Here is a 24,266-nt window from a genome sequence, read left to right on the forward strand (position 1 = left end):
ACTGCCCTAAATCACAAATATCTACACTTCTTATTTTTGCTCGGTGTTTTCTCACTATCGACACAACTCCCAGAAGAACTCTGCAGGGATCAGGTAAGGAGCAATTACCACTGTAATAAATTCACAGCAAACCCAATCCCTGTAGCACTGGCAGGTAAATAATTACTGACCAAAGTAGTGCTGGGAAAAGAGGCCAAGAACCCCTTGATTTTTCACTTAGAAGTGCAGAAGTACAAAAAGTGCCAATTTTCTGCTGTGTGTGCTTGGCGAGGGTCACCAAAGTGCATGTGGAAAACACTCCTGAACAGCTTGTGACCCTGCCAGTGTCACCTGGGATCGATCCCTCTGGAGCAAAGTGTGCTCCTGTTTACCACGGATGTATAAAAGGACAGAGGCTTGTGTTTAAAAAGTTTTAATGATATTTCAAAGTCCAGTGAATGTCCTCGGATTACTCTAAAATCACAGAGTTGCTTCACAGAATTTACTCCCGGTTCTAATTTGTAATGGATTATTGAGATGCCATTTCCCCCTTCATTCCCTTTAAACATACATGATTGTCCTCCAGTATAAATGGAAATTGTGATTTTTTTGCTACACTTCACAGTGTTAAAACTCTATACAAACCTTGTACTACTCGTACAAAAATAAGTGCTTCATGCACACATTTTTAATACTGCTTCTTGCCCTTTCCTTTGACATCTTTCTGAACTTATATAAATAGCTGAAAAAGCAGACTAAACTTACTAACCATGGAAAGTGAGAAACACTTCCTGCCAATGGTTTGAGAGACTCTCCTGGCTATGTTCCTCGCTGGCAAACACCACTTAAAGACATATACAGAAGAGAAAAAAAAAAAAAAGCCACAAAATCCATAACACTCTTGGTTATTTGGCCCTCTGTGACCAGGTTTGTCCTTTGCTGTGAAGCCAAACGTGGCCAGCAGCAGCCACAGAGGGCTTATAATACCTTTAGGGTGACCCTAACAAGCTACTTTATAAATAGGAGGGGTCTAATGGGATCTCAGACTGTACAGCTTATGGGGTTTGTTCCATTCCGGGGGAAACTGAGTCAGAAGAGGAAAGAAACGCTTGGTTGCTGCAGTCACCATCTTGTCACAGACCCTGGTGCTTTGCACAGTTTGGGGGATGCACAGGAAAAGCTCCCTTTGGAATGGCTTCTACTCTGCCACATCACAGCATCTAAACCAGCTGAGGCCAGACCTGCTGGGTGTCATCAACCCAGCTGAAAATTCCTCCTCCCCAAAGGGTTCTTTTGGTCCTAGACTGAATAAATTCAAGTTTTCTTAGTGTGCATCACCATGTAGGATTTATGATATAGGATTAATGTGTCTGCTGGAGTTATCCAGCACTGGATTCCTCCTATATCTCCATGGTATCATTGCTCCTGCCTCGATCCCATGGCAAAAATAAATGGATAATGCCCCTGCTGTACACCAAAGGATGCTCCCAGCATCCCCAAAGGGGCCAAACACAACACCAACATTGGTGCTCTCCAAATTAAGAGGTGCCTTTGCTGTTGGCATGAATCCTCTTCTACTAAATTAATTTTTGCTGGAATCAGAGCAGGCAGCAACCTTGATTTAATGTGTAAAGCCAGGCAGGGCTCTTTCCAACCTGGGAAAATGTTCTTTGGATATAATTTTATTCCTGTTGAGGTGCCTGCTATTACTGGGCCATAGCTGTGAGCTCTTGTGCTCTAATTAAGTAGAGAATTGGCCTTAATGAATAGCACTTTTCTGCTCCTCAGGCTTAAAAGTTTCCCTATTTTTCAGTGAATGTGCCATTTGATGAGAAGCACACAAAAATACACCGGTATTTGCTGATTTTTGGATATGGCTGGGAGGGAGCAAAGTAAGAGGGAAAGCTCTGCTGAATTCTTGTGCCCTGCTTTAAAAATAAAAGTAGCACAGAAACCTGTTAAAAATTAGCTTCTTGGGCTGGGCAAAAATGCTTAGGATAAATGTTTTTTTGCCTCGGCAAAGAAGAATTTCAAAGAGCCTTGAGATGCCCCATGCTGGTGGCATGGGGGGATCAGGGGCAGGGAGGGGCAAACTCATGTGGCCAAGGGCCACCTCTGTTCTGCCTGGCCTGGGAAACTTTGGGGTGGATGCAGGAAAATTCCTGGTGCATGGAGGGGTTTGCTGGGCCACCCCATCCTTCCCCAGTCCTGGACACAACAGCCATGGGACCAACTGTTTTCAGCACAGGTCATTGCTTGTAAACACACACACAATAGGTGTATAAATATATATACATATAAAAATATATATATACACCTGAGAACCTCTCATTTCCTGGGCTGAGCTTTTGCTTGCTACTGCGAAAATCTGATTTTGCACCATTTTTAAACATTCCTCCTTCCCCTCCCGTTACAAAACATCCTGTTACAAAACTAAAGGCCTGCAAGACTGAAACTCCGACTAAAATGAACCTTAGGCCACGGATTAGCTTAAAATCGTGAGGGTGTTGAATTACCAGACTGAGATTGTTTTTCTTTGCCTTTCTGCCTGTGCTGGGTTTTAGGGAATTTGGTTAAAAGGCTCCGTAGCCGTCGCTCCGCGCGGCGACAGCGAAGGCGGGGTAGGCTTCGTAGGTCGCATACGTGGCCAAATCTTGTCCCAGTGTCACTGCTTGCTTGAGCTGAGTGGCTGTGACAGTGGCAGCTGCGTTAGCAATGGTGTATCCTGAAGGAAAAAAAAAGAAGGAAAACCCGTGGATTAATGAGAATCCATCCGAAAGTCACCATCACCCGGTAGGTTTTGATGGGACCACCTAAAGTGGGAAATGGCTTGGGCAGCAGTGAGTTTGTTTGTGGGAATAATGTAAATAAATTAAATAATTCATGGGAAAATGAATTATTTAATTTCCTCACCCATGATTTGTCAAACATGGTGCTGGAAAAACACTCTATGGTTGAATATGTTTTCCTCAGGTTTTGATTATTTCTAATGGTGCCCCCCCCATATGGCATAAGGAGGGCAAGGAAACAACATTAAATAGGTTGAATTAAATGCCCCTTAAATAGAGGAAATTTGGGCAGGATTCTTGAAGCAAATATAGTTCTGATCCCTTCATAGCCAAAATACAGACAGTTCAGGATAGCCATGGTGGGGAAACCCTCTCAATGGAGCAGGGAGCAAATATTTAGTAGACGGGATTTTTTGGGTTTTCCCCATCGGTTTCTAACGGAAAATGTGGTTTCAACACTTCCAGATTTTCCATGGGAAGATGTAAGCATTGCTCTTTGAGAATGAATCACTGGGAAAACAGCATCATTTGGGGCTTGTTCTTGTGAAGGCAGGGCATAGCAGCTTGTCAAGCAGACCACAGTGTTTTGTTGTAAAGGAATCAGGAATTAAGACAAAACCTAAATTTGGGAAGAGCAGCCGGAGTATCCATTGGATCTGCTGGAGCAGGCTCTGCTGCCAAAATACCTCTCCCAGGATCCTGTCTGACCAGGTGGGCAATGATCAACTCCAGGTCAGCCAGAGCCAAGCTCCTCTTGGTGGGGGAATGGAAATATTGGGCAGCAGGGAGCACACATTGCCTCACTGGAGGTGTCACTCTGGGGAAAATCCTGAGGAATTCCTTACAATTTGAATATTGTGGCTCTCCAGAGTATTTTCTTTACACCAGCTAAGCCAGGTGCAACATCTCAAGTAGGAATTGAGAAATCTGGAAGTTAAGGCACAGCTGCCACCTTTGGGAGAGAAATGAGCTGCGAGCTGGGCACGGCCTGAGCTGAGCTTTAGCAAGCCCTGACCAAGGGCTGCAAGGAGCAACTTTAGTGCACGTCCATTTGCCAAGCTCCCAAGACAAATAAATAAGGGTGGATGAAAGAAAAGGAGAGATGCTAATTAAGCAGTAAGTGGGGCTGGATTCAATAAAGAGCCCATTTGGTTTCCATGCTGCGGAAGCTGCACAAGCCCAGACAAATTGATTTTTCTGTGGCTTTTGTGGACTCCTGTGGCAGGAAGCCGGATAGATGCTTTATTTTTTTTTTTAATCCATCCTTGAGACACTCCAAACAACTCAGTAGTACTGACTAATGCCTTCCTCATGTGCAGCTTGGCACGTGGTGCTGCCTTTCCATCAGAACTACTGTCATGCTGGAGAGCTCAGCAAATTCCTGTGTTTTCCATGATTTTCCAAGCTGTTTTGGGCAGTTACAAGAGCTCCAAATTCTCAAACTGGGAGAAAAACCTTCTGTGGGGGTGTGAGAGCTGGGATTGAGTCCAAACTTTTGTGGCTGCATCATTTCTTTGGCAGATGAAATCCTAAGTGTTGGTTAACAAGGGGATGGGGTGCTGGGGGAGGACGGAGAGCCCATGAATTCATCAGCCATGTGTCCTTGCAGGGAGGAGGAGCTCCTCCATCCTGGTGACACCAGGGCCAGGGAGGGGACTCATCCCAGATGTGGCACTGGGGATGCCAGCTTTGCATCCTGCCTTGTTTCTGGGGCTCCCAGTTGAAGGAGGCTTTCACAAACTGGGAGGAGAGGAGGGGATGTGTGGAGCTGGGATGGGCCCTTGGATGTTGGGATTCTCAGCCTTGGACACTGCTCTGACCCCCCTGGACATAATCCCAGCTGTGGCATTGACCTGAGGGGCCTGGGTTTGGAGTAGAGCCCCTCATCCCAGTGCCCCCAGCCTGAGCTGCTCTGGGATGGGGACACAGAAATTTGGGCAGTCCTGGGATAGAGATAAAATCCTTTATGGGCAATAAACTGGCACAAGCTGCTCAGAGCAGCTGGGGCTGCCCCTGGAAGTGTCCAAGGCCAGGCTGGACAGGGCTTGGAGCAGCCTGGGATAGTGTAAGGTGTCCCTGTCATGGCAGGGGTGGAATGATGTGATCTTTAGGGTCCCTTCCAACCCAAAGCAGTCTGGACTTCTCTGCTAAAGATGCTAGACACACAAGTAACATAAACCACTGTGGGGGGAGCACAACCAGGCCAGTCCTCAGCGACCAAAACCTGCTCCATCCTTGTAGTAGATAGGGATGGGCGAATGGAAGATTTCGGGATGTGACAGAAAGAAAGAGCCTTCCCCCCTCACCCTGCAGCACGTGATCCATTACCCCCAGAGCATGTCACCACACCTAACCCAGTAGTTTTCCACTCCTTACTAACCCTAGAGACCCTACCAACCCCCCCGACGTAGCAAAGTCCCCCAAGACTATTTAAACTCATGAGATAAGATGATAAAGGCCTTTTGACCGTCCACCACAGTGGTGTCAGCGTGTGTTGTTAGCCTCAGTAGCCCGGGCGAGACCGGGCTGCCGTGCTGCTCCTTGCCACCAGGTCACCTTGCCTTCCCTGAAGGCAACAATCCTTCACACCCACAAGGAGCCACCAGGAAAAATGCCATTCCGGGAGCCTCTTGCTGCAGAACCACGCGGGTACCTGGGAAGGCTGGCGCTGCAGGAGGCACCTCTGCCCCCTCCACGGGGATGCCCAGGCTCTGCAGGGTGTACTCTGCCGCGTAGGTCTTGGCCTCGTCGATGTAGGCGCTGAGCTTGGGCGGTGTGAAGGGGTGTCTGTGAGGACAGCACAAAGTCAGCTGCGTTTGCTTGCTCCAGAGCTTCCCTGCCAGGTGCTGCCATCCACACAGAGCAATGGAAGCGCTGGCAGAGCTGCTCCCTCCCCCTGCTCTGCTCCCTCACTGGGTTATCCACCCGGCTCCCATGTGGACACAACGTCCTTGCAGAGTTTGTTGTGCTTTTTCCATCCGAAAACTCCCAAAAAAATCCTGCTGCTTTTTTCTTTACAATACCCAGCCTGGGTTTCTCTTTACAATACACAGCAAACAGTGGTTTTGGTCAGAAATGTTTACAGTCATATTTGGAGCTGAAATATCAGCATGTTCCTCCAAACTCCTTGCATTTCCCCACAAGGGCTATCATTTGCTTTCTTTTCTGTGCAAAAAAAGCACCCTTTTGCCTGATTATGTCTGGCTTTCTGTAATGTTTGCACCAGCAGAGAGAGCACCAAGCACAGCAGTTAATTATAATCTGTGGATGTTTTCCTCCCTGTATTTTTTCAAAAAGTATTTAATATATATGTATATTAATATACATATATTAGTATATATATGTATATTAATATACATATATTAGTATATATGCATATGTGTATATATTATACAAATATAGATAATTAATATACAATTCTATATTAATATATTAATATATAAGTATATATGCATATATAATGATATAAACATATCTAGACTTAATAAATATACATCTAGACATAAATAAATATAAATTTAATAAAATAAATAAATAATAAATTTTAAAAATTAAAAAACAAAAAATTAAAATTTAAATTAATATTTAATAAGCATAGATTTAATAAATATTCTAAAATATATTTAATATTTTTTTTAATAAAAGGAAACTGAGACTTGTGTGCTTGGGACTTTGAGGACAGCTGTTAGGTAAAATATAATTTATAAAATAAAGCCTGAGCCTCACAAACTTTCCACTAATGACGTACATGGTGGGGTTCTGGCTGGCAAGGGCAGGGATGGTGATTTTGTAGAGGAAGAGCTGTCTTTGATCCTGGCCAATGGCAGAGTGAAGCTGGTACACAGGCTGTCCCCAGTTGTTTTTCTGGCAGATTTCTTCTAAGATCTAGAAGGGAAAAAAAAAATCGGGATTTGTGCTGGGGTTAATTGCTGCGCAGGAACCTCCTTGCCTAGCCCCAGCCCCTGTGCTGAGCAGCTGCCTTCCCTCGCAGGGTTTTCAAGGAGTCCTGGCAGCTTGCTCAAAGCTTAGCAAAAAATCCAAAAGAAATGGCAGATAGAATACTGCACCCATCGTGAAGCGTAAGATTAATCTAAATGCTTTATACTTTAAGATCTGTTTAATTCCTGAAATGATTCCCTGTTCGGTTGGGCATCTGAATCCTTTTGCTGATTAGATTATTCAGCGTGGTTTTCTTTGAATCCTCCTCAGAAGCTCTGTCTCATGGATGTCTGTTTCAGAGGACTAAAGAAACTCGGGTTGCATTCATCTCCTCTGCCCTGCTGCTTCCCTGGCTTAGTGGGTTACAGAGCACGAGAAGTCCAAATAGGCTCCTTTTAAAATAGAAAAAAGCTTGTGTTTCCATCCAATTAATTCCACGGGCTTCAGCAGGCAATTGCAGCTTTTGAAATGCTGAACCACGCTGCCCTCAGCCTTGGCACAGCTGGTCCCCTGGTAATGGGGAATTGCTGTCCAGAAACAATCCTGCTTTGGGATTCCAGGGGTTTTTAACCCACTGGCTGTGTGCTGTCCCAGCTGCGTTAGGTCACCTTCCATTAAAGCAGGTTGCTCTGACCTGGCCTTGGTCATTTCCAGGGATGGGGCAGCCACAGCTTCTCTGAAAAACCTGTGCCAGAGCCTCATCCCCATCACAGCCAAGAATTTCCTCCCAGCATCCCATCTATCCCTGCCCACTGGCAGTGGGAAGCCATTCCCTGTATCCTGCCACTCCAGGCCCTTGTAAAGTCTTTCTCCATCCTTCTTGAAGCCCCTTCAGGCACTGGAAGGCCACAATTAGGTCACCCTGAAGTCTTGCTGTGGTCTACCTCATTTACAGCTTACATTTGAATGGATTTAAAGCTAGAAAGAAAAATTCAAACCTCACTTCTGCTTTTAATTTAGCCACCACAGCTCCAGCTGAAGTTTAGCATCTTGCAGTTTAAAATGCTTCATTACATAGTTCAGTTCTCAATTACAACAGTTCATTTTTTCACTGTGGCAACACTTGTTCCCTGCGGTCCCAACTCCTTTATATGTCGGTTTTATAAAAATGAATTTCACCTGCCCTAAGGCCCTGCAGAACCATTCCAGGGATTTCACACCTCTATGGCACGAGTTGGTACTGGGTGAGCTTAAAGATCCCTTCCAACCCAAACCATTCTTTGATTCTGTGATTTGCTGACAAAATAGACTAAGGGGACTTTTGCAGGAGGGAAAAATCCCACTGCTCAGTTTTCTGGCAGAAAACAAGGATGTTTTCATAAACTTTGGCAAACTGGATGCTGTGGCAATTAAAGTGTTAAAAGGCAAAGACATGCTTCAAAATTCAGGGTGAAGTTGGTGTCTCGTGTTGCTCTGCACAATATGAGGGGAAAAGAGTTACTGTCAGAGCTGGACATTCAGAAACACAGGGAATTTATTGTGGATTTCTCCTCAGCCCTCTTCATTCATCTGCATCAACACACACAACCAAATCGAAAACCCCCCTGAGCTGGCAGAGTTTCTGTACTAGGCTGGCTATGTCAACACTTCTTTTGCCATAAATAATTTGAAAATGTTCATTATTTTTCTACACATGTGCATTGTTCCCTGGTGAAGCCCCAGGTGCCACCGAGCAGGAACTGGCAGAACAAGAGGACACAGTCTCAAGCTATGTCAGGGAAGGTTTAGGTTGGATATTAGGAAAAAATTTTTCACTGAAAGAATAATAAAATACTGGAATTGTCTTCCTAGGGAGGTGGTGGAATCACCATCTCTGGATATGTTTTAAAAAAGACTGGACTTGGCACTTGGTGCTATAGTCTAGTTGTGGTGTTAGGGCATAGGTTGGACTTGATGATCTTAGAGGTCTCTTCCAACCTCATTATTCTGTGATTCTGTGAATTTTATGTATCAAACCCATCGTGGGTGGGTATTCCTTGACCCGTGGTGCTTTTACGGCACGGCAGCCAGAACTGGATTAAGGCATTTATGACAACCCTCCCTGACAGTCATGGCGATCTTAAAGGTCTTCTCCAACCCCAACCATTCCACGATTCCACGAGGCAGGTGGATATTGCAAGATGCAAGTGGTGATGCTCATTTTTAATGTCTTCTAAGACACAAGAACGGATTTATTTACCGCGGCGCAGGTTCAACGAAGGACCTGTTTTCCCATCACAGCCCCTGGGGCATGGACTGGGCTGTTTCTGGGGCACGTACCTGAGGGGCGAGTTTGATGCCTTGGGGCTTTAGCGTGACGTGGTTCATGGGGGTGAGCTCCATCCCTGGCAGGAGGTCGTAGAGCTTCTCCTCTCCCCTCTTGTCTCCCTTGAGGTGGTATCCACGCCCCAAGCCCGGGAACGCCAGGTAGCCGCGGCCTCCCAGGCCTCGGACGCCCGCAGCCCCTACAGGTACATTCATGTAAATTTCTAGGAATGTAAGAAGGCATTAAACCGAATCAAATCACGGGAAAAAGGACCCTGATTCTTGCTGAAATGGAAAAGTTAGCCCCGCTTGCTGGGAGGATTGGGAAGCAGGTGGGCAGGAGGTCCCAGGGCCGGGTGGTGGGATAGCACAGGCTCGACACTGACACCCTTTCTTGGATAGCTGAGGGGTTTTGGGGAAAAACTGCTTCTTTCTGCCCATTTTTCACAATCTCTGTTCAGTCTGGATTTCAGGACAGCTTTTTACCCAGCTTGGTATCTGGAAGTCGGAGAGGGGACAGCTGGCATATTTTGTTACCCACCAGTGTAATTTCACCTTGAAGAATTCATGGCTTACAGTTTCACACCCATACGGACAAAAATCCTCTTTGGTTTTGCCCTGTTACACTTCCATTTTTTCTCAGGGAACTCTGCTTGGGAGCCTGGGGAGACCATAAGGCAAGAGATGAGTTATCACATCTGCTCCTTTCCTAATGCAACCTTTAGAGGAGCTGGTTCACCTGTGTGGGGAAAACTGTGAGGAACAAGGGGTGTTCCTGCTGCCCTGTCTCCTTCCTGCTGAAGGGACAAAAATTGGCCATCATGATCCTTGCCAGGCCTACCAGGGTGCCACGCAGAGTCCCAGCCTGCTGCGGGACTTGGCTTGGGGACACAAAGCATCATCTTTGGAAGGGAGATCAGATGACAGAATTATTTCTTTGCTAGCCCCAAACTTAGTTCTGCGCTGACCAAACAATGTCTGTATTGACATTTAATTTGGGGGTGCCTGAGTGTGGGGATTTCATTTGGCTCCAGGCAGGGTCACCCAAGAGCTTTCAGAAATACTCTCTTTTATTCACAGATTGAATTGGTTGAATTAACTATTATTAAGTTAACAATCCCCCAAAATGGGGCCTCCACCTCCCAGAGCACAGAATGGCTTGTTTGATTCCCTACCCTGCACCAGGGCAATGTGACTTGTTGGAAAACTCCGCAGCTTTGGGTCAGAAAACACCAGGACTGGTAAAATTTTCCCTACAACTTTCAAAGCAAAGAGGAAACGCAGTGGTGGCGGTGGCTGGCTGTGGGAGCCAGCTCTGAAGGGGGAAAGGAAAAGTGTTTTATTGGTCTTTTCTTGGCAATACAGAAGAAAAAATTTATTTTCTTATTTTCTTCCAGGAAAACAGTTATTTTTTTCCAGCTGGAAGAATGCCTTTGAGAAAGACCAGAGCCTAAACCTTGCGTTTTCCATCACAGAAAACGGCACCCAGGAGCTGGGGCAAAGCCAACGTCACCAATATCTTGTGGAGCAGATCCCCGGCGGAGCCGCTGGGCGCGAAGGGAATTGTTGTTTTCAGCTATCCCAAAGCCCAGCAGGGAATTACCTCGGACGGAGGGGGGCCGGAGGATGCTCCTGTTGCCGAGCCCCTTGGCGGCGGGGAAGTGCAGGTTGGGGATGGTGGCGTAGGCCTGCGGGGCGTAGAAGACCGGGGCGCCCAGGTAGGCGGCGGTGGGGTCGTACAGGTGGCCCAGGGTGTAGGTGTAGTCCCCCTGCAGCGCCGGGGCCCTGCCGCCCGTGCCGCGCGTGTACCGCACGTAGCTGTCCTTGTCCACCGGCTTGGCCAGCGTCACCTCGATCGGGGACCCGTCCAGCACCTGAGAGAGCGCGGGGCGAACACGGGGGGAAGTGGTTAAAAGCGCTTGGTGGAAATCACACCTGCGGAGGAGCTGCCCCTGATGCTGTTGAGGCAGGACGGGAATGAGGAGACTCTGAGTCAAATTCCAATTTATTTCGAAACGCATTGCTCTTTATACAGAGCTTCATCCAGGCCAATTCCATTGGTCCTGAAGTGAAAACAACTCACTCCATTGGTGTTCAGTGAATGACGCACAGTAGCAAAACCTAACTATAAACAATGTGAACAACAAGAGAGATAAAGAACCTTATTTACATTCTTTTCAGCACTTTCTCAGGCTTCTGCCTGGTTAGAAACTTTCTGTTTCTCTCTTTGCCTGAATCTGAGACCGACACTGCCCCCACTCCTAAGATGGAGGAAAACACCCCAAAAAAGCCCCGGATCTTCCTCCTATGGGTGAAGGCTTAACCTGAGAGCACCCAGCCCTGGCCCCAGCTGGGAGAGGCTCCTTCAGCAAAGCCTTCAAAAGGCTTCCCTTCCCTGCAAAGCAGGCAGGATTCCACGTGCTCCCGTGGAGAACAGCAGCGGCACTAAAAATAGGAGTGGGGTTAGCACCTCTTTGGGAACAGCTCTGGCTTTACAGTGAATTATATGCAGTGCAAGAAGGGCTAAATTCAGCAGCCTCCTCGCAAATCCGCATCTGAACTCGGAGCAGATGTTTGGGCTGACCTCGCTTGTCCCAGTTTGCCATTCACACTCTGCCCTGCCAGTGTTTTTGTTGGCAGTCTGGAACAAGGATGTGAGTGTGAGCCGGGGGGGGATCCTAACCCCTCCTTTCCTAGTTTTTCTTTCAGCTTTTCCTGTTCTTTTTTTTTTTCATCTGAGCAGTGAGCTAGAGCTGGGCAAAGCACAGGGAGCCAAAATGAATCATTTGTGTACAACAGAGCTGCTGAAAAACAAATTCAGGAGTATAAAAGCAACCAGCAAAGAGCAAACCGGGACAACACCTCCAAGAGGGTTTTGGAGCTAATAAAGCAGGTGGCTTTGTATAATATACTGCACCGTAAGCCCCAGGAATTAACATTTACAGCAGCTTTACCTTCCCATTCAAGGCTTTCATGGCCTCCACTGCGTGTTCTCTTTTATTAAAGTGCACAAAGGCATAGTCTCTAATTTTCTTTACTCTCTCCACTGCACCTGTGGAAAACATTGGAATATTAGTGGTAAGTGGGGATTAGTCAGAAAACAGAGATCTGAAAGAGTGGTTCTGTCAGGTTATGAGCCCCTGGAGAGAAAAGGCTGAGCAAGGTTAGAAGAACAAGAGGTCAGGGTCCCCTTTTTGGATGTATATTCCAGAGGAAAATCAATATGTAATAGTTGTAGCATTTCAAGGCAAACTAGAAGGGTTTGGGATCAGACACCAGTAAGATTCCCATTAAACTGGAGTGTTTTTCTCCTGTCCAAACTGTTCTGTTGGACACTACCTTTAGTCTTGTGTCTCCCTTCTGTGACAGCCCACGCACCAGCTGTGGGAACATCCCATGTGATCCCCATCTCTGTCTTTTTGTATGTGCATTGGAGGCTGCTTGGGGAAAGTGGGTGCTTTTGGCATAAAACAAGGAGGTTTTTCTCCTTGACAATCAGCTCAGGATGTTCAGGAAGAATGAACAGCCAGCCCTGCCCAGGACAGAGCAGCCCAGGGCACTGGGATGGGCTGGGGCTGATGGGGCAGCAGGTCTCTCCTTAAGAAACAGCCTCTCCCTAGGAAACAGCCCTTCCCGTGGCAGTGGGGCTTCCCTGGATGCCCCAGTTCATCTGGACATGGCCCCAGTCAGGCTCTGCAGCTGAGCATTGGCCCTCCTGGCATGGGGCTTGGGCTGCAGAATCTTTCTTACACCCTGAATCTTTCTTACATCCAATTTATCCGAAGTAATTCAAATGTAAATGACTTCTTGTTCTTCTTTTCTAAGTCCATCCCCCACAGTTTTCCCTTTCCCTTGTCAGCTGCTCTGCTGCCAGGAACTCATACCCTGCACTGAGGAGTCTGTCTCCAAAATAACCCCACCAGTCCTGTTCCCCAAGGCCACAGCTTTCAGCCATTTCTTTAATTCCTCATCTTCTCTGCTCCTGTGGCTTGGGAAGCACATCATCACCATCCCAGCCTCCTGTAAAACCCCCAGAAATATCCTTTGGAAACATGGCCAAGGGATGCTGAACAACTCTTCTGTTGGCCTCCTACCTCCTAAAGCTGAACAGGTGCACGGGGAAATGTCATATTGCCACAAAAAGCACTTACTTAGAAAAATGCAGGAGGAAACGAATTTCTTTGGTGTTCAGGGGAGTCATTAGGAGCTGCAGAGGGCTAAATGAGCCTGTCCCAGCCCACAAGCCAAGCAGGCTACACATCTTGGAATGACACAGGGATGGTAAAGCAGCACTTTGTGTCCTTCTGGGACAGAGGATGATTTTCCAAGCCTGAATTTATGGGAGTTATATGCTGATGCTTTGTTTATAAGTGGAAACTTTAATGAACTCACTGTGTTTTGAATATCCCCCTTCTGCCTCCTGGAGAGCATTCCAGGACACCAATCCTGAGCCAAAAATTCTACTTTTCCCTGCTTCTGCCTCTGCTGGGCCAAGCAATGTGATACCCACCCCTGGGTCAGCTCCATGGAGAGCCCATCCATGGGACATGAGAGAGGGATCATCGTCCCTCCAGCACATGGGGACAACACAATCCTCCTGCTGGGAACTCCACCAGACAGGAGGAATTTCCTTGGGATTCCCAGGGAGCAAGGGCAGGGCTTTTCAGAGAGACAGCTCTGCAGAATTCATCAGGCTGTGAATTTGGCACAGATTTAAGGAGTGCTCCTTGTGCTGTATCCCAACTAGAGGGGCACAAGCAGCATTCCTGGTGCTGTCTGTGGAGCCCTCAGAGATGTGGCTATTGCTGTGTCACTGGAAGCTCTGCATCATTTTTTATTGGATGATTTGTTGATGTCAAAACAGCTTCCTAATGCCCTGGATCCAAGGTAATTTCAGCTAAGTAGTGCTGAGATGTGGCTCAATGAGTGAGGCAGAGAACCACGGCAGGGCAATGAATCATTTCACATCCTTGCTGCCTTTTTTGATCTCACTGTAACTTAAACTGCATTTTTTCTCCCCAGAGCTGGAAGTTTTGCAGCTCTAATGCACCCATTCCTGATTTTAGACACCAAAAAAAGAGCTGTCTATTAAAAAAGAAATAAATTCCAACCTGAATGCTGAAATGATAAAAGGAAAATGAAAGATGATGCAGAACATATCATAGTGGAAAACTTCTTAGGAGCAAAGCAGATGACTGTTACCAAAGTGTCAAAAGGCCACAAATGTGTTTCTGGGGAGTGTGAGCTTGTTCAAAGCTCGGGAGCAAAACTGGGTAAATAAAAGAAGGAAACAGTTCAGTGTGGGAAAACATAAATTTAACTCAGGAGTAAAATGGGTTCTGCAACAGCTCGATGGTGGCTAAAAGTATGAGCCAGAAATCTTGGAAGGACACAAGGAAAACTCATTAAGACCTTTGCATTACAGCCTAGTCCAGAAAAAGGCATGAAATGAGAAGTTAGCGGAAGAAAAATGAAGCTCTGCAGCATATTTTTAAAAATTAATAGAAGGAAGCTAACAGGAGTGAGATGAAAGGAGATTTCCCATTGCCAAGCATCAGTTCCTAATGCCTAATGGACTGTGTGGCTTGCAGAGCTACAGAAACTGGTTCTTTTTACTTTGTTAGTTTTGGGTGGAATTTCCTAAAGCTGAAGCAACTCAGAAGTAAAATCTCCTTTGAAAGCCAGCAGGATTGTTATTCCCAACTAATCTCCCTGCTTTTTTTGAAAAATCTCACCCTAAGTGCATGTAAGATATGCCACAAAGGAATATTGAATTAAATGGAAAGCACTAATTATTCACCAATTTACACAAGGACTGGGGGGGATGTATGAAAATTAGTTCAGAATTTTAGATAGATCAGATAAAAAGGAGTTGTATTAAATCACTCTATTTTTATCACCATCCCTTGCCACAGAAGAATGCTGAAGTCACCCAGCTGCTTCGCCAACTCTTTTTAAGAAAGACTAAATTATTCCAAAGCATTTTGGGCAACCCCATGCATCACTTTGGGTCTCTTCCAGTTGCCAATCACCCTCCTTCATGGTGGCTGTAGCTGGGAATTAAGCAGCCTTTAATGGGATGGCATTTTGGGTGGGAGCCTTCAGCCCCATGGCAATTTTTGTGGCATTTCAGACGAACACTTCGCAGCAGGAAAAAACCAGCTATTTTTATCTCTTGTGGCATTTTAGGCAGGCAGAAACATTTCTATTTGCAGCACCTGTTTAGGAGGCACAGCACCAGCGGGCTCCTACCTGGTTTGATGCTGTTGAACTCCTTCTCTATGGTCTCCTCAGTGGTTGAGAGCATGAGGTTCCTCACGTAGAGGATCTTCACCGAGGACATGGTGTCCTCATCCACCTCCACCTCTGGCTCTGCCCAGTCCACAGCAATGGGGTGTCCCCACAGCTGGATCCTTCCTTTAAGGGAACAGGCATGGTCAGTGCTGGGGGCTTTGCTTCCTCTCTCTCCTGCTCACGCTCCATTTCACAGCAAAACAGGCCAAATTCTACAAACACACCCCAAAAAAAGCCTTCCTAGCTCTGCCTTTCCAAAGGCAGATGGTCAAACTCAGAATGGCCTCCTGCAAATACCTTTGGAGCCTCCAGAACTGAAAGAAGTGAAAATATGGAATAATTCACTTTAAGCCTGCATTTCCTGGAGTGCTCCCTAAAGGAAAATATTTTAATGCACTTATAAAATTCCCTTTTGGCCAGCAAAGCTTCATTCCCTCGATACCAGAAGAGGAATCCTGAAGTCCCAGCGGGATGGAATGAAACACCAAAAGCAAGGATGTTTCTGTGTGTGTTTGAATTCGTTTGGGTGAAGCTGTACCAGAAGAAAAGAAGGACACAGCAGAAGAAAGGGGGGACACAAAAAGTCCTGATGCATAAAACAGAGTGTGTGTGTGGAGGATAAACCCAGGGGCTCTGTGTACTCTGGACTGGCTGCTGAGGGGAAAGGAAGGGAAAAAGCAAATAAATCACAATGCTGAATACTGATGATGCAGTTGGGTTGGTGTCCTCACTCCCTGAGGTTCAGCTCTGGATTCAAAGGTTCCAATGTGAGACTTCCACTGAACTCCAGGGGAATTTTCAGAAGTCCATATTTCTTTCTGTCTGTATGCATGTGTATTGCCACGGTTGCCATTTTAGATTTGCCATTAAATTTTGGTTAATTTGGATTTATGGTTCTGTTGTGCTTACAGAAAATTGAATCGGTTTAGAGGTGTTAAATTGGTCTACATATTGAGAACTGCTAGTGTTGATTAGATATTGTTCTGAATAATAAACTATTTAGACCTAACTTGTTGAGCCAGTCTGAGGCTTAGATTGGCAACAGGATTTATTCTGTTGGGACTCAACCCTTGAAATCCTTCACTTTTTCCCTCCTCACCTTTTTGCCTCTCTGGTCTCCACATGAATCATTCTAATCTGGTGTAATCAGAGTAATATGATTGCTTTATCTGATATTTCTAATTGCTGTAGTCTGATATTTCTTTGTCTGCTTTATCTGTATAGTAAGTAATAGAGTGACCTTTGCCACCAAACCCTGTCGTGCCTTCACAAATTTATATTAAACCTGCTCTTGCTGGTGATTCTTTGAGTGACCCAAACCACACATTGGCAGCTGAGGAGATAAAGAAAATCCTGCAAAACACTCTAAAAAGGCATCTCTGCTTGGACAACCCATTTAAGAAGGAGTGGGAGCTCCAAAGTGAGAGGGTGAGGATAGAATTTGGAGGTTTATTGGAAGTGTAAATAATCAAACTAAATGGGAAGGTGCTGTTCCCTTGGAATCCCTTGGGAATGAGCTGGGACTTGTGGAGTGAGGCTGTTTGGTGCCCCTTTCGGAATTTCTGTTTTCACTTCACGGGTGGAAATAATGAACTGGTTGACTTGCAGCAAGGAGCTAAGCTTGGTGTCTCTTGCTGAAAATCAGTCTATCTCCACCCTCTTGTTTAGCCAGAGAGAGGAGAAAATTTAAATCTTTTAATGAAAATTTTCAATTTTTGAGCACTTTCTCTACAGATCTCCTTCAAAAAAGCAATGAGATTCAGTTTAAAGGAAGCATCTGATAAAGATATTCAATCTCACATCTGCTGGAGACACATTCAGTTCTGGCTTGAAATTTTTTTTCCAGTTCCTGCCTTATGCTTGAGGCTTCAGAAGACTCTGGCTCCTGCTCAGGCCTTTGGAATTCCCTAAATTGTTTACTGAGATGTCCCTAAACTGGAAACCCCTCATGCATTGCACATGTCTGCTCAGGACTCTAAGTTCTCTCCATCTGTCTCGCTGTCTTTGCTCAGGATTTCAAGTGCTCTGCCTGCCCCTGCCTTCCTTTGACACATAACAAGCATGGGAAAATAATGCTGGAGCACAGAATGTGCTCCTACCATCAGGAATATGCTTAAACTGGAGAAGAAAATGCAGAATAAAAGGAAAAATTGTCAGTGTGACATGTCTCCCAGCAGAAAAGAAAATTCAGTGCTCAAAATCATGCTCATGTTTTACACAATAATAATTTAAAAAAAGGGTCTTTAATATATAAAACAGATGAGAGAACGAATCTCAAACCCCTAGGTTTGTTGGATGCTTTCACCAGCCAGTGTGTTCAACAAAGCAGTACAGAAGCATAAGAAAGCAAGAGAGAATTGGTGAAATCCCTGCAAATGCACTTGATGTTAAGTGACTTCTTCACCTAATGCCTCCTAAACCTCTCTCTCCTTCACAATGGTCTCTCCCAGTGCTGAATTTCATAGATGTACTCTAAAGCAATTCCTCATTCCAAGTTTTTTTGCCAAAATATCCATTTTCAGTCCATGCTCCAGCCTGAATCTGCTCTCAGATGCTTTCCTGAGTGATTCTTCCTTTGTGAGGAATGGATTTGTAAAGAATTTTTAAAACTTGGTAGAAAGGTTAAACAGTTTTGTACATCTGTATTCAAATACTGAGATAAGGTGTGTTGACTTAGGAAGGTCATGGAATAGAGATGATATTGTTGAGAGATTGAACTAGAAAAAAGTTTTAAAATATGTAAAAAGACTAGATATTCTAGAGAATTATAACTGTGAAAGATGTACTGTACTAAGACTATTTGAGGTAAAAATATAGGTGATTAGTGTTAGAAGTATGGTGGAACAGTTAATAGGTTGAAACATATTTATAAGGTATTGCAACTAGGAAATAGGTTAGTTTCTGATGGAATGGTGTTAAGTTTTATATTTCCTATTCTCACTTTTTGTCAAGATTAATAATGGAATCAAATCTTTTAAAATGCCTCTCAGTTACCCTGTCTCTGTAAAAACTGGAAAAATAACAGTCTCTGACAGACTATAAGTGAATCTCTAAAAAGACAAGCACGGGAGCAAGCACATCCCAGAGCTGAGCCGCATGGATACACACAGTGCTAAATCCACCTGGCTGGATTTCCAAAAAAACCCAAGCTCCAGAAGGATGACCATGGACCATCAGCACCGTGCTGCAGCAGGAGCTGCAGTGACTCCCACATATTCTGGGGGAACTCCTGCTCTAAGCGTCTCTAGCAGAAAACTTCTCTCTGAGGGCAGAAAACCCAGCCACCTCCACTTCCTTGGATTCCCGGGTCCCCCAGAGATGTTGTCACCACACCCCTGAGGTGATGCCACAGCTCCCCACCCCTGCTGACCTGGGAGCAGCTTCCTCCTGGCCATGGCTGCTGCCCGGTGGCTCTCGTACTCCACGAAGGCAAAGCCCCTGTTTTTGGTTTTATCGGCTGCGCTGGGGTAGACGATGACGTCCACCACGCCATCTGTGACCTTCTTCATCTCTGCCAGGATTTCCTCCCTCTTCTTGGTTTTGGGGATGCCCCCCACGAACAGGCGGCAGTTGTCCACGCTGGCACACACGCCCAGGAGCCTCCCGTTCCTGGAACAACGGAGCTGCTTCGTCAGGAGCCAGGAGCCAAGAGAGGGGAAGGTTAAAGCAAAGCCCCTCTTCTGTCCCAAAACACAAGGTCAGCTCTTCTTTGGGATATTTCAGCAGCCCCAGCCCAGGTCTATGTATTGTCACCAGTGGCTTGTGGCTTCGCACTCACCTCATGACTGAGGTTTTGGGGAAAGAAAATCCCTTGTCATGGAGTGGCACCATTTGAGGACTCACTGATGCCAACTTTTGTGCAGATCCCAAAATAAAAATTTCCGTAATTCACCTTTTTGGGGTCAAAGTATCTCTTATAGGCCTGGAGAAGTGCAAAATGTCTTTAGAGGAGTCCTTGGAACCACGGAAGGAAGTGGAGGAGGTGGATGAAGCCTGAGACCTAAGACCTTCCAAACTCTGCTACAAAGGACATCTCCAAGACCTCCATGTGCCTTGACCTGCTCAAAGCAGTTCACAACCCATCACTTTTTTAATTAAAAAAGCCATACAACTGCCAAAATGGTTTAACCCAAAAGCAAAGGCATCAACTCATCCCACTTTGAACTGGCAAAAAACATTCAGTGTGGTTGAAGTCCAACCAACACGTATTAATGGGCCCATCTGTTGTTGATTTCTGGGTGTTTTGTTCCCTCAAACATGAGGCATTTTTCTGTTTCTTTCTATTAGGAAATGTCACTATTTTGCCAATTGGTTTCCATCCTATTTCACCATTTTTTGCTATTACCCCGTCTACCAGAACATATCTGCACAATCTGTCACGAGGGAGATTGTGAATAGAATAAATCAACAACAAACAACCTGAGGGGGACATAATAAACAGTTCTGGTTAGGGGAAAGTTAATTTGATTCAAAGCAGAACATTTTTTCCCCAATGTTCTGATAGATTTTGTTGTTGTTGTTGTTGTTTTTATTGTGGAGAAAAAATTTCCCGTGAAAGATGTTGGTTTTAATGAGCAGTGACTGCACAGGGAGGCAGGAGGAGATTTCCCCTCAAAACACAGGGATCTAAATAATCTTGCTTTGGACTGCCAGGAAAAATATCCTCTCCATGCCAAAATAGACCGATACATATGATTTAAAGTTGCTTTGAAGGTGTTTTGGCCCCGCTTACCTGATTTCATAATTATTGAGTGTCTTTATTGCATTCTTGGCCTCCTGTTTATTGGAGAAGGTCACAAAGGCGTAGCCTCTGTTGTTGCCATTGAAGTCCATCATCATCCTCATCTCATAGATTTTGCCAATCTGCCAAGTGAGAGAGATCTGTCAGCAAGGTGGGAGTGGTTAAAGACTGGAATTTTAAAGCCCATCCAGTTCCAGTTCCATGGGCAGGGACACCTTCCACTGACCAGACTGCTCCAAGTCCTGCCCAGCCTGGCTTTGGAATCAGCTCAGTTCAGCCCTGAAATCCAGCTCTGACCATCAGGGACCGATCAGCTGCCAGCAAGCCTCACCTTTTCACAGAGGGGGATAAGTTCATCCTCAAAGAGGTCTCGGGGCAGTTTCCCAATGAAGATCTCACAGCCTCTCTCTGGTGGAGGGCCATCCCAGCCCGGTGGTGGTCCCCCATATTTCCTCTGCCCGTTTTCCTGCCGTGGAGGAAAAGAAAAGAAAGGTTCAGCTATTGACTTTTAGGCATGGATCAAACCAGCCCTGTCTCTGGAATGGCCCTTCTGCAGACACCCTGCTTCCCTTCAGCTCCTTGTGCATTCAGCAGGGATAAGGCAATGTCCCACTGCCAAAGCAGAAGTCCAAGTGCAGACAGTCAGGTACCTCCCTGGAAAATGGAAATCCTCCTGGCTCTGGCAGGGGAATCTCTGTGGGCTGTGTGCTACGTGTGGGCTGGGAAATGGAGCACTTGCAAAATGTATAACCTGTCTTGATTTTCATCCAGTCTGAGGATGACACCTGCCCACCCTTTCCTTTCCTTTCCTTTCCTTTCCTTTCCTTTCCTTTCCTTTCCTTTCCTTTCCTTTCCTTTCCTTTCCTTTCCTTTCCTTTCCTTTCCTTTCCTTTCCTTTCCTTTCCTTTCCTTTCCTTTCCTTTCCTTTCCTTTCCTTTCCTTTCCTTTCCTTTCCTTTCCTTTCCTTTCCTTTCCTTTCCTCCCCCTACAGTGCTTCCCTACTCTCAGAGGAGCTGGGGCTTCAGGAATTTGTCCATTTTTGGATCCATGACCATTTATTTAGTCACTTCCCATTCTGGGATTATTCCAGGAAAGGGAATGCCTTGTGCAGCTGATTTAAGAGGAACATAAACAAACAGAGATCCTTACAAGAAAAACAGAATATACCACAAACCCTTTTAGTTTTCTCAAGTCTAGAACATGCCTTGAATTATCCACTCACATTCCTGTTTTTCCAATATTCTCAGCAGTGATGGAGTGCTGAGGACATTTGATTTTATGTCTGAGCTGGTGTATGAGGGGGCACAGAAAGAAATAAACCTTTCCCTCAATTTGCAGTAGCTTTGTTTGTGGCTGGAAAGCAGCACCTCACTAAACCCTTTTTGACAAGGTGCCTGGAGGGAAAGTGGGCATCAGCCACTTGTCCAAGTGTGCACTGAGGAAGATGTTTGGCTGCATCCACAGACAGGCTGGGAGAAAAATCCCTAAGGCACAGGGAAATTAGGAGATGGGAGGAAAAAGATAAAATAGCAAGGTTGGAATGGAAAAGGAAAGGAGAGAGAAGAGCAAGAAGATGTTGAAGTGTGTGGGGGATTGGGAGCTGAAATCTGTGCTTTAGGAGTGAGCTTTGCCAGAATCACAGTAGGGAAAACCAGGATAATTCCAAGGCCAGGTTGGATAGGGCTTGGATTAACCCAGGCCAGTGGAAAGTGTCCCTGCCCATGGCATGGGGCAGGAATGAGATGGGCTTTAAGGAACCTCCCAACCCCTCTGATTCTGAGAAAGCTACAGAAAATCTAAGATATACAGACGTCCCTTATCTTATGGGTCAGGTACAGCAGAAAGGGCACCAAACACAGCTGCTGGCCTGCTCCTGAAATGTGCTTTTCCCCAGGAATCTCAGCCTGTCCTTGGGGCTGTTGTGCCCTCTAGTGCCATGCAAAACAAGGCAAAGTCCATGGCCTCTACCTGCCTAAAATCCAGTGTTCCCAGTTCCTTCTTCCAGGATGCAAAGCCGGTGATGGCAATGCCCGGTGCTTTCCAAGGCTGAGCCTGTTTTGGTCATGGTAGCCAAGAAAGGCTTGCTCAGGTGGGTTTGAAAGTCATGCTCAGGCATCACCTGCCCTAACCATGGGAGGTTTAGATCTTGGAGACCTTGGAGCCTAAACTGGGAACAAACCTTGGAGCAGGTGAGGCACCTGCCTCCCATGCACCTGTGCAAGGATCTGCACCAGAGGTGATGTGCTGGACTTCCCACCTCATCCCTCTTCTGAAACTTTGCTCTGTGGGCTTTCTTTGGTTTTGAGACACCTATCCCGACTTTTCCCAACATTTAGCAGTGCTCAGGGTTGTCCTATTCCCACCTTTATTCTAATTTCCCATCAAGCAAGGAATTCCTTGAGGAATAACATCCTGCTTCGTGAAAAACAACGCAGTGATGATCAGCACAGATGTAAGAGAAAAACAGAATGAAAAAGAACAAGCAAGGAGTGATTCAGGAGCATGGATTGGCTGCTCACGCCCCCAGTGAAGCTTCAGGATGAAGCACAAAGGGATGGGACCGTGAATTCCTACCTGGATCAAATTATATCCCGTTCGCTGAATTAACGCACGGAGGGCGGCTTCTTTCTGTGTGCCGGTCAATCCATCCCCGGATTTGTGATTTGATTCCATTGGGAGTGATTATCAGCAAAAAATCAGGTTAATTAGGGGTGCTCACTGCAATCAAATTTAAGATAAATTAAATCAATTAATACAGCTGGGAGGAGAAAGTTCACCCTCCTGAGAAAGTTGACGGGGTCGCTCTTCCTAAATCATTTATTTCAGAGGTAAAACCAAAACAGAACAGCAGAGACCATGGAAAAAGCAGACATGTCCCCCTTGATGAATGGAAATAAATAGCATTTAAACCCACAGTCAGATCCTGGGGAGATGCAGAGGGAATTTGTAGCCTTTTGGTGGTGTCTCAGGAGGAAAAAATATTTAAGTGCCTAATCCTGCCCTGAGTACACAGCAATGAGTCCTTCAGGCAACCTTGTACCAGCCATGTCCAGCACTCTGTGAGAAACAGGGCCTAGACCCAGATTTGGCCTATTCTTATTTTGGAAAATAAAGAACACGTGAGAACTTCAGATCTTAGCTCAGCTCAGGGCTGGAGCAACCTTGGGTTCAGACATTTTGATTCAGAGCTGCAGTTTTAGGTCGTGGCTGATTCAAGACCTTTTGGTTTCGGTTGGGTTTGGGCTGAAAACATCATAAAACTGAAATCTGAATGTGACTTGGGCTGCACCCTGGGAAAAGGACATTTAAAACATGGATTCACTACTGGTGATTCCATGTTTTTCCTGAATGCTAAGCTTTGAGCTTTTCCAAAATCCATTTATGTGCTCCAGGCATAAAAACAGGGTCTGTAGGTGCAAGGCTGAGCTTGAAGCCTCAGGCTGATGCTGAACAGCAGGCAGAGCAAACCCAGTTCCCTCCTCAGGTCCTTGCAGCCAGACTTGGAAGCCAGTGGGACCAAGGACTCCATGCAGGAAAATGCTAAATTGTGTCATCCAGCATGGTTGTTATTGTCTAAAATTGCATTTTATCGTAGAAAGGTGGAGGCAAGGAAAGGTGGTGCCTGCCAGGCTTGCCTGGAGGGCCAAAAGGGGATGGGAGGGGTGGGCTGGGGGTGAGGGGGATGAGGCACCCAGGTGGGGATGCTGGGCAGAAGGGAAATCCAGAGCAGTGGGAAGGTGGAAGGAAGGTTTGCTGTGCCTGCACCCTGAGCTACTGCCAGATTTTCAGGAGGAGACCCTAAACAATCCCCCAGCCACTGCCAAATCTTTGGGAGGAGACCCTAAACAATCCCCCTGCACAGCAGTTCCTTGGTGCACATAAGGTGAGCACTGCATGTAAAGAAATGCAAGTAAAGAAGTGCAATCTATCTGGTTACAGCTGATTTCCTGAGCCTGTCATGATTCTGCAGAAATGACAGGAAAAGTCTTTTCCGCTCAGCTTTTAACACCAACTTCTTTTTTATCAGCTGCTTTTGCTGTTCCCTGAGGGAGGAGCCAATGTTTGAGGTAGCCCTCTTTGGTTATGGCCAATACCTGCCCTGTGTTCCTATGCCTTTGTACCCTGGAAGACAACAGCTGCATTCAATTTAAAATGGATTATTCCCAGCACCAAAAATGGGGCACAAGCCCAGGAATTTGGAGGATCTCAGTCTCCTGTCACTTGGGCTCTGCCACACTGAGATCCAGAGCCTGTGACTCAAACACTTGCACATAGAGGCA

General features: G+C 46.0%; 1 protein-coding gene across 1 annotated transcript in view; it reads right to left on the bottom strand.

Moving 5' to 3' along the window:
- Positions 1-396: 396 nt before the first annotated feature.
- The window catches only part of A1CF (APOBEC1 complementation factor), a 28,344-nt gene continuing 4,474 nt past the window's right edge, over positions 397-24,266 (bottom strand). Inside the window, exons 2-12 of the mRNA XM_021537073.2 lie at positions 22,561-22,704; positions 20,318-20,452; positions 19,978-20,108; positions 18,616-18,854; positions 15,204-15,368; positions 11,906-12,003; positions 10,555-10,825; positions 8,967-9,151; positions 6,517-6,653; positions 5,422-5,555; positions 397-2,704 (exon numbers count right to left, since the gene is read on the bottom strand). Of these exons, the coding sequence (XP_021392748.2) occupies positions 2,553-2,704; positions 5,422-5,555; positions 6,517-6,653; positions 8,967-9,151; positions 10,555-10,825; positions 11,906-12,003; positions 15,204-15,368; positions 18,616-18,854; positions 19,978-20,108; positions 20,318-20,452; positions 22,561-22,659 (1,746 nt within the window). The 5' untranslated portion in view covers positions 22,660-22,704 and the 3' untranslated portion in view covers positions 397-2,552. The remainder of the gene's footprint in view (positions 2,705-5,421; positions 5,556-6,516; positions 6,654-8,966; positions 9,152-10,554; positions 10,826-11,905; positions 12,004-15,203; positions 15,369-18,615; positions 18,855-19,977; positions 20,109-20,317; positions 20,453-22,560; positions 22,705-24,266) is intronic.

Source organism: Lonchura striata, chromosome 7 (assembly GCF_046129695.1).
Source record: "Lonchura striata isolate bLonStr1 chromosome 7, bLonStr1.mat, whole genome shotgun sequence".
Lineage (NCBI taxonomy): Eukaryota > Metazoa > Chordata > Aves > Passeriformes > Estrildidae > Lonchura > Lonchura striata.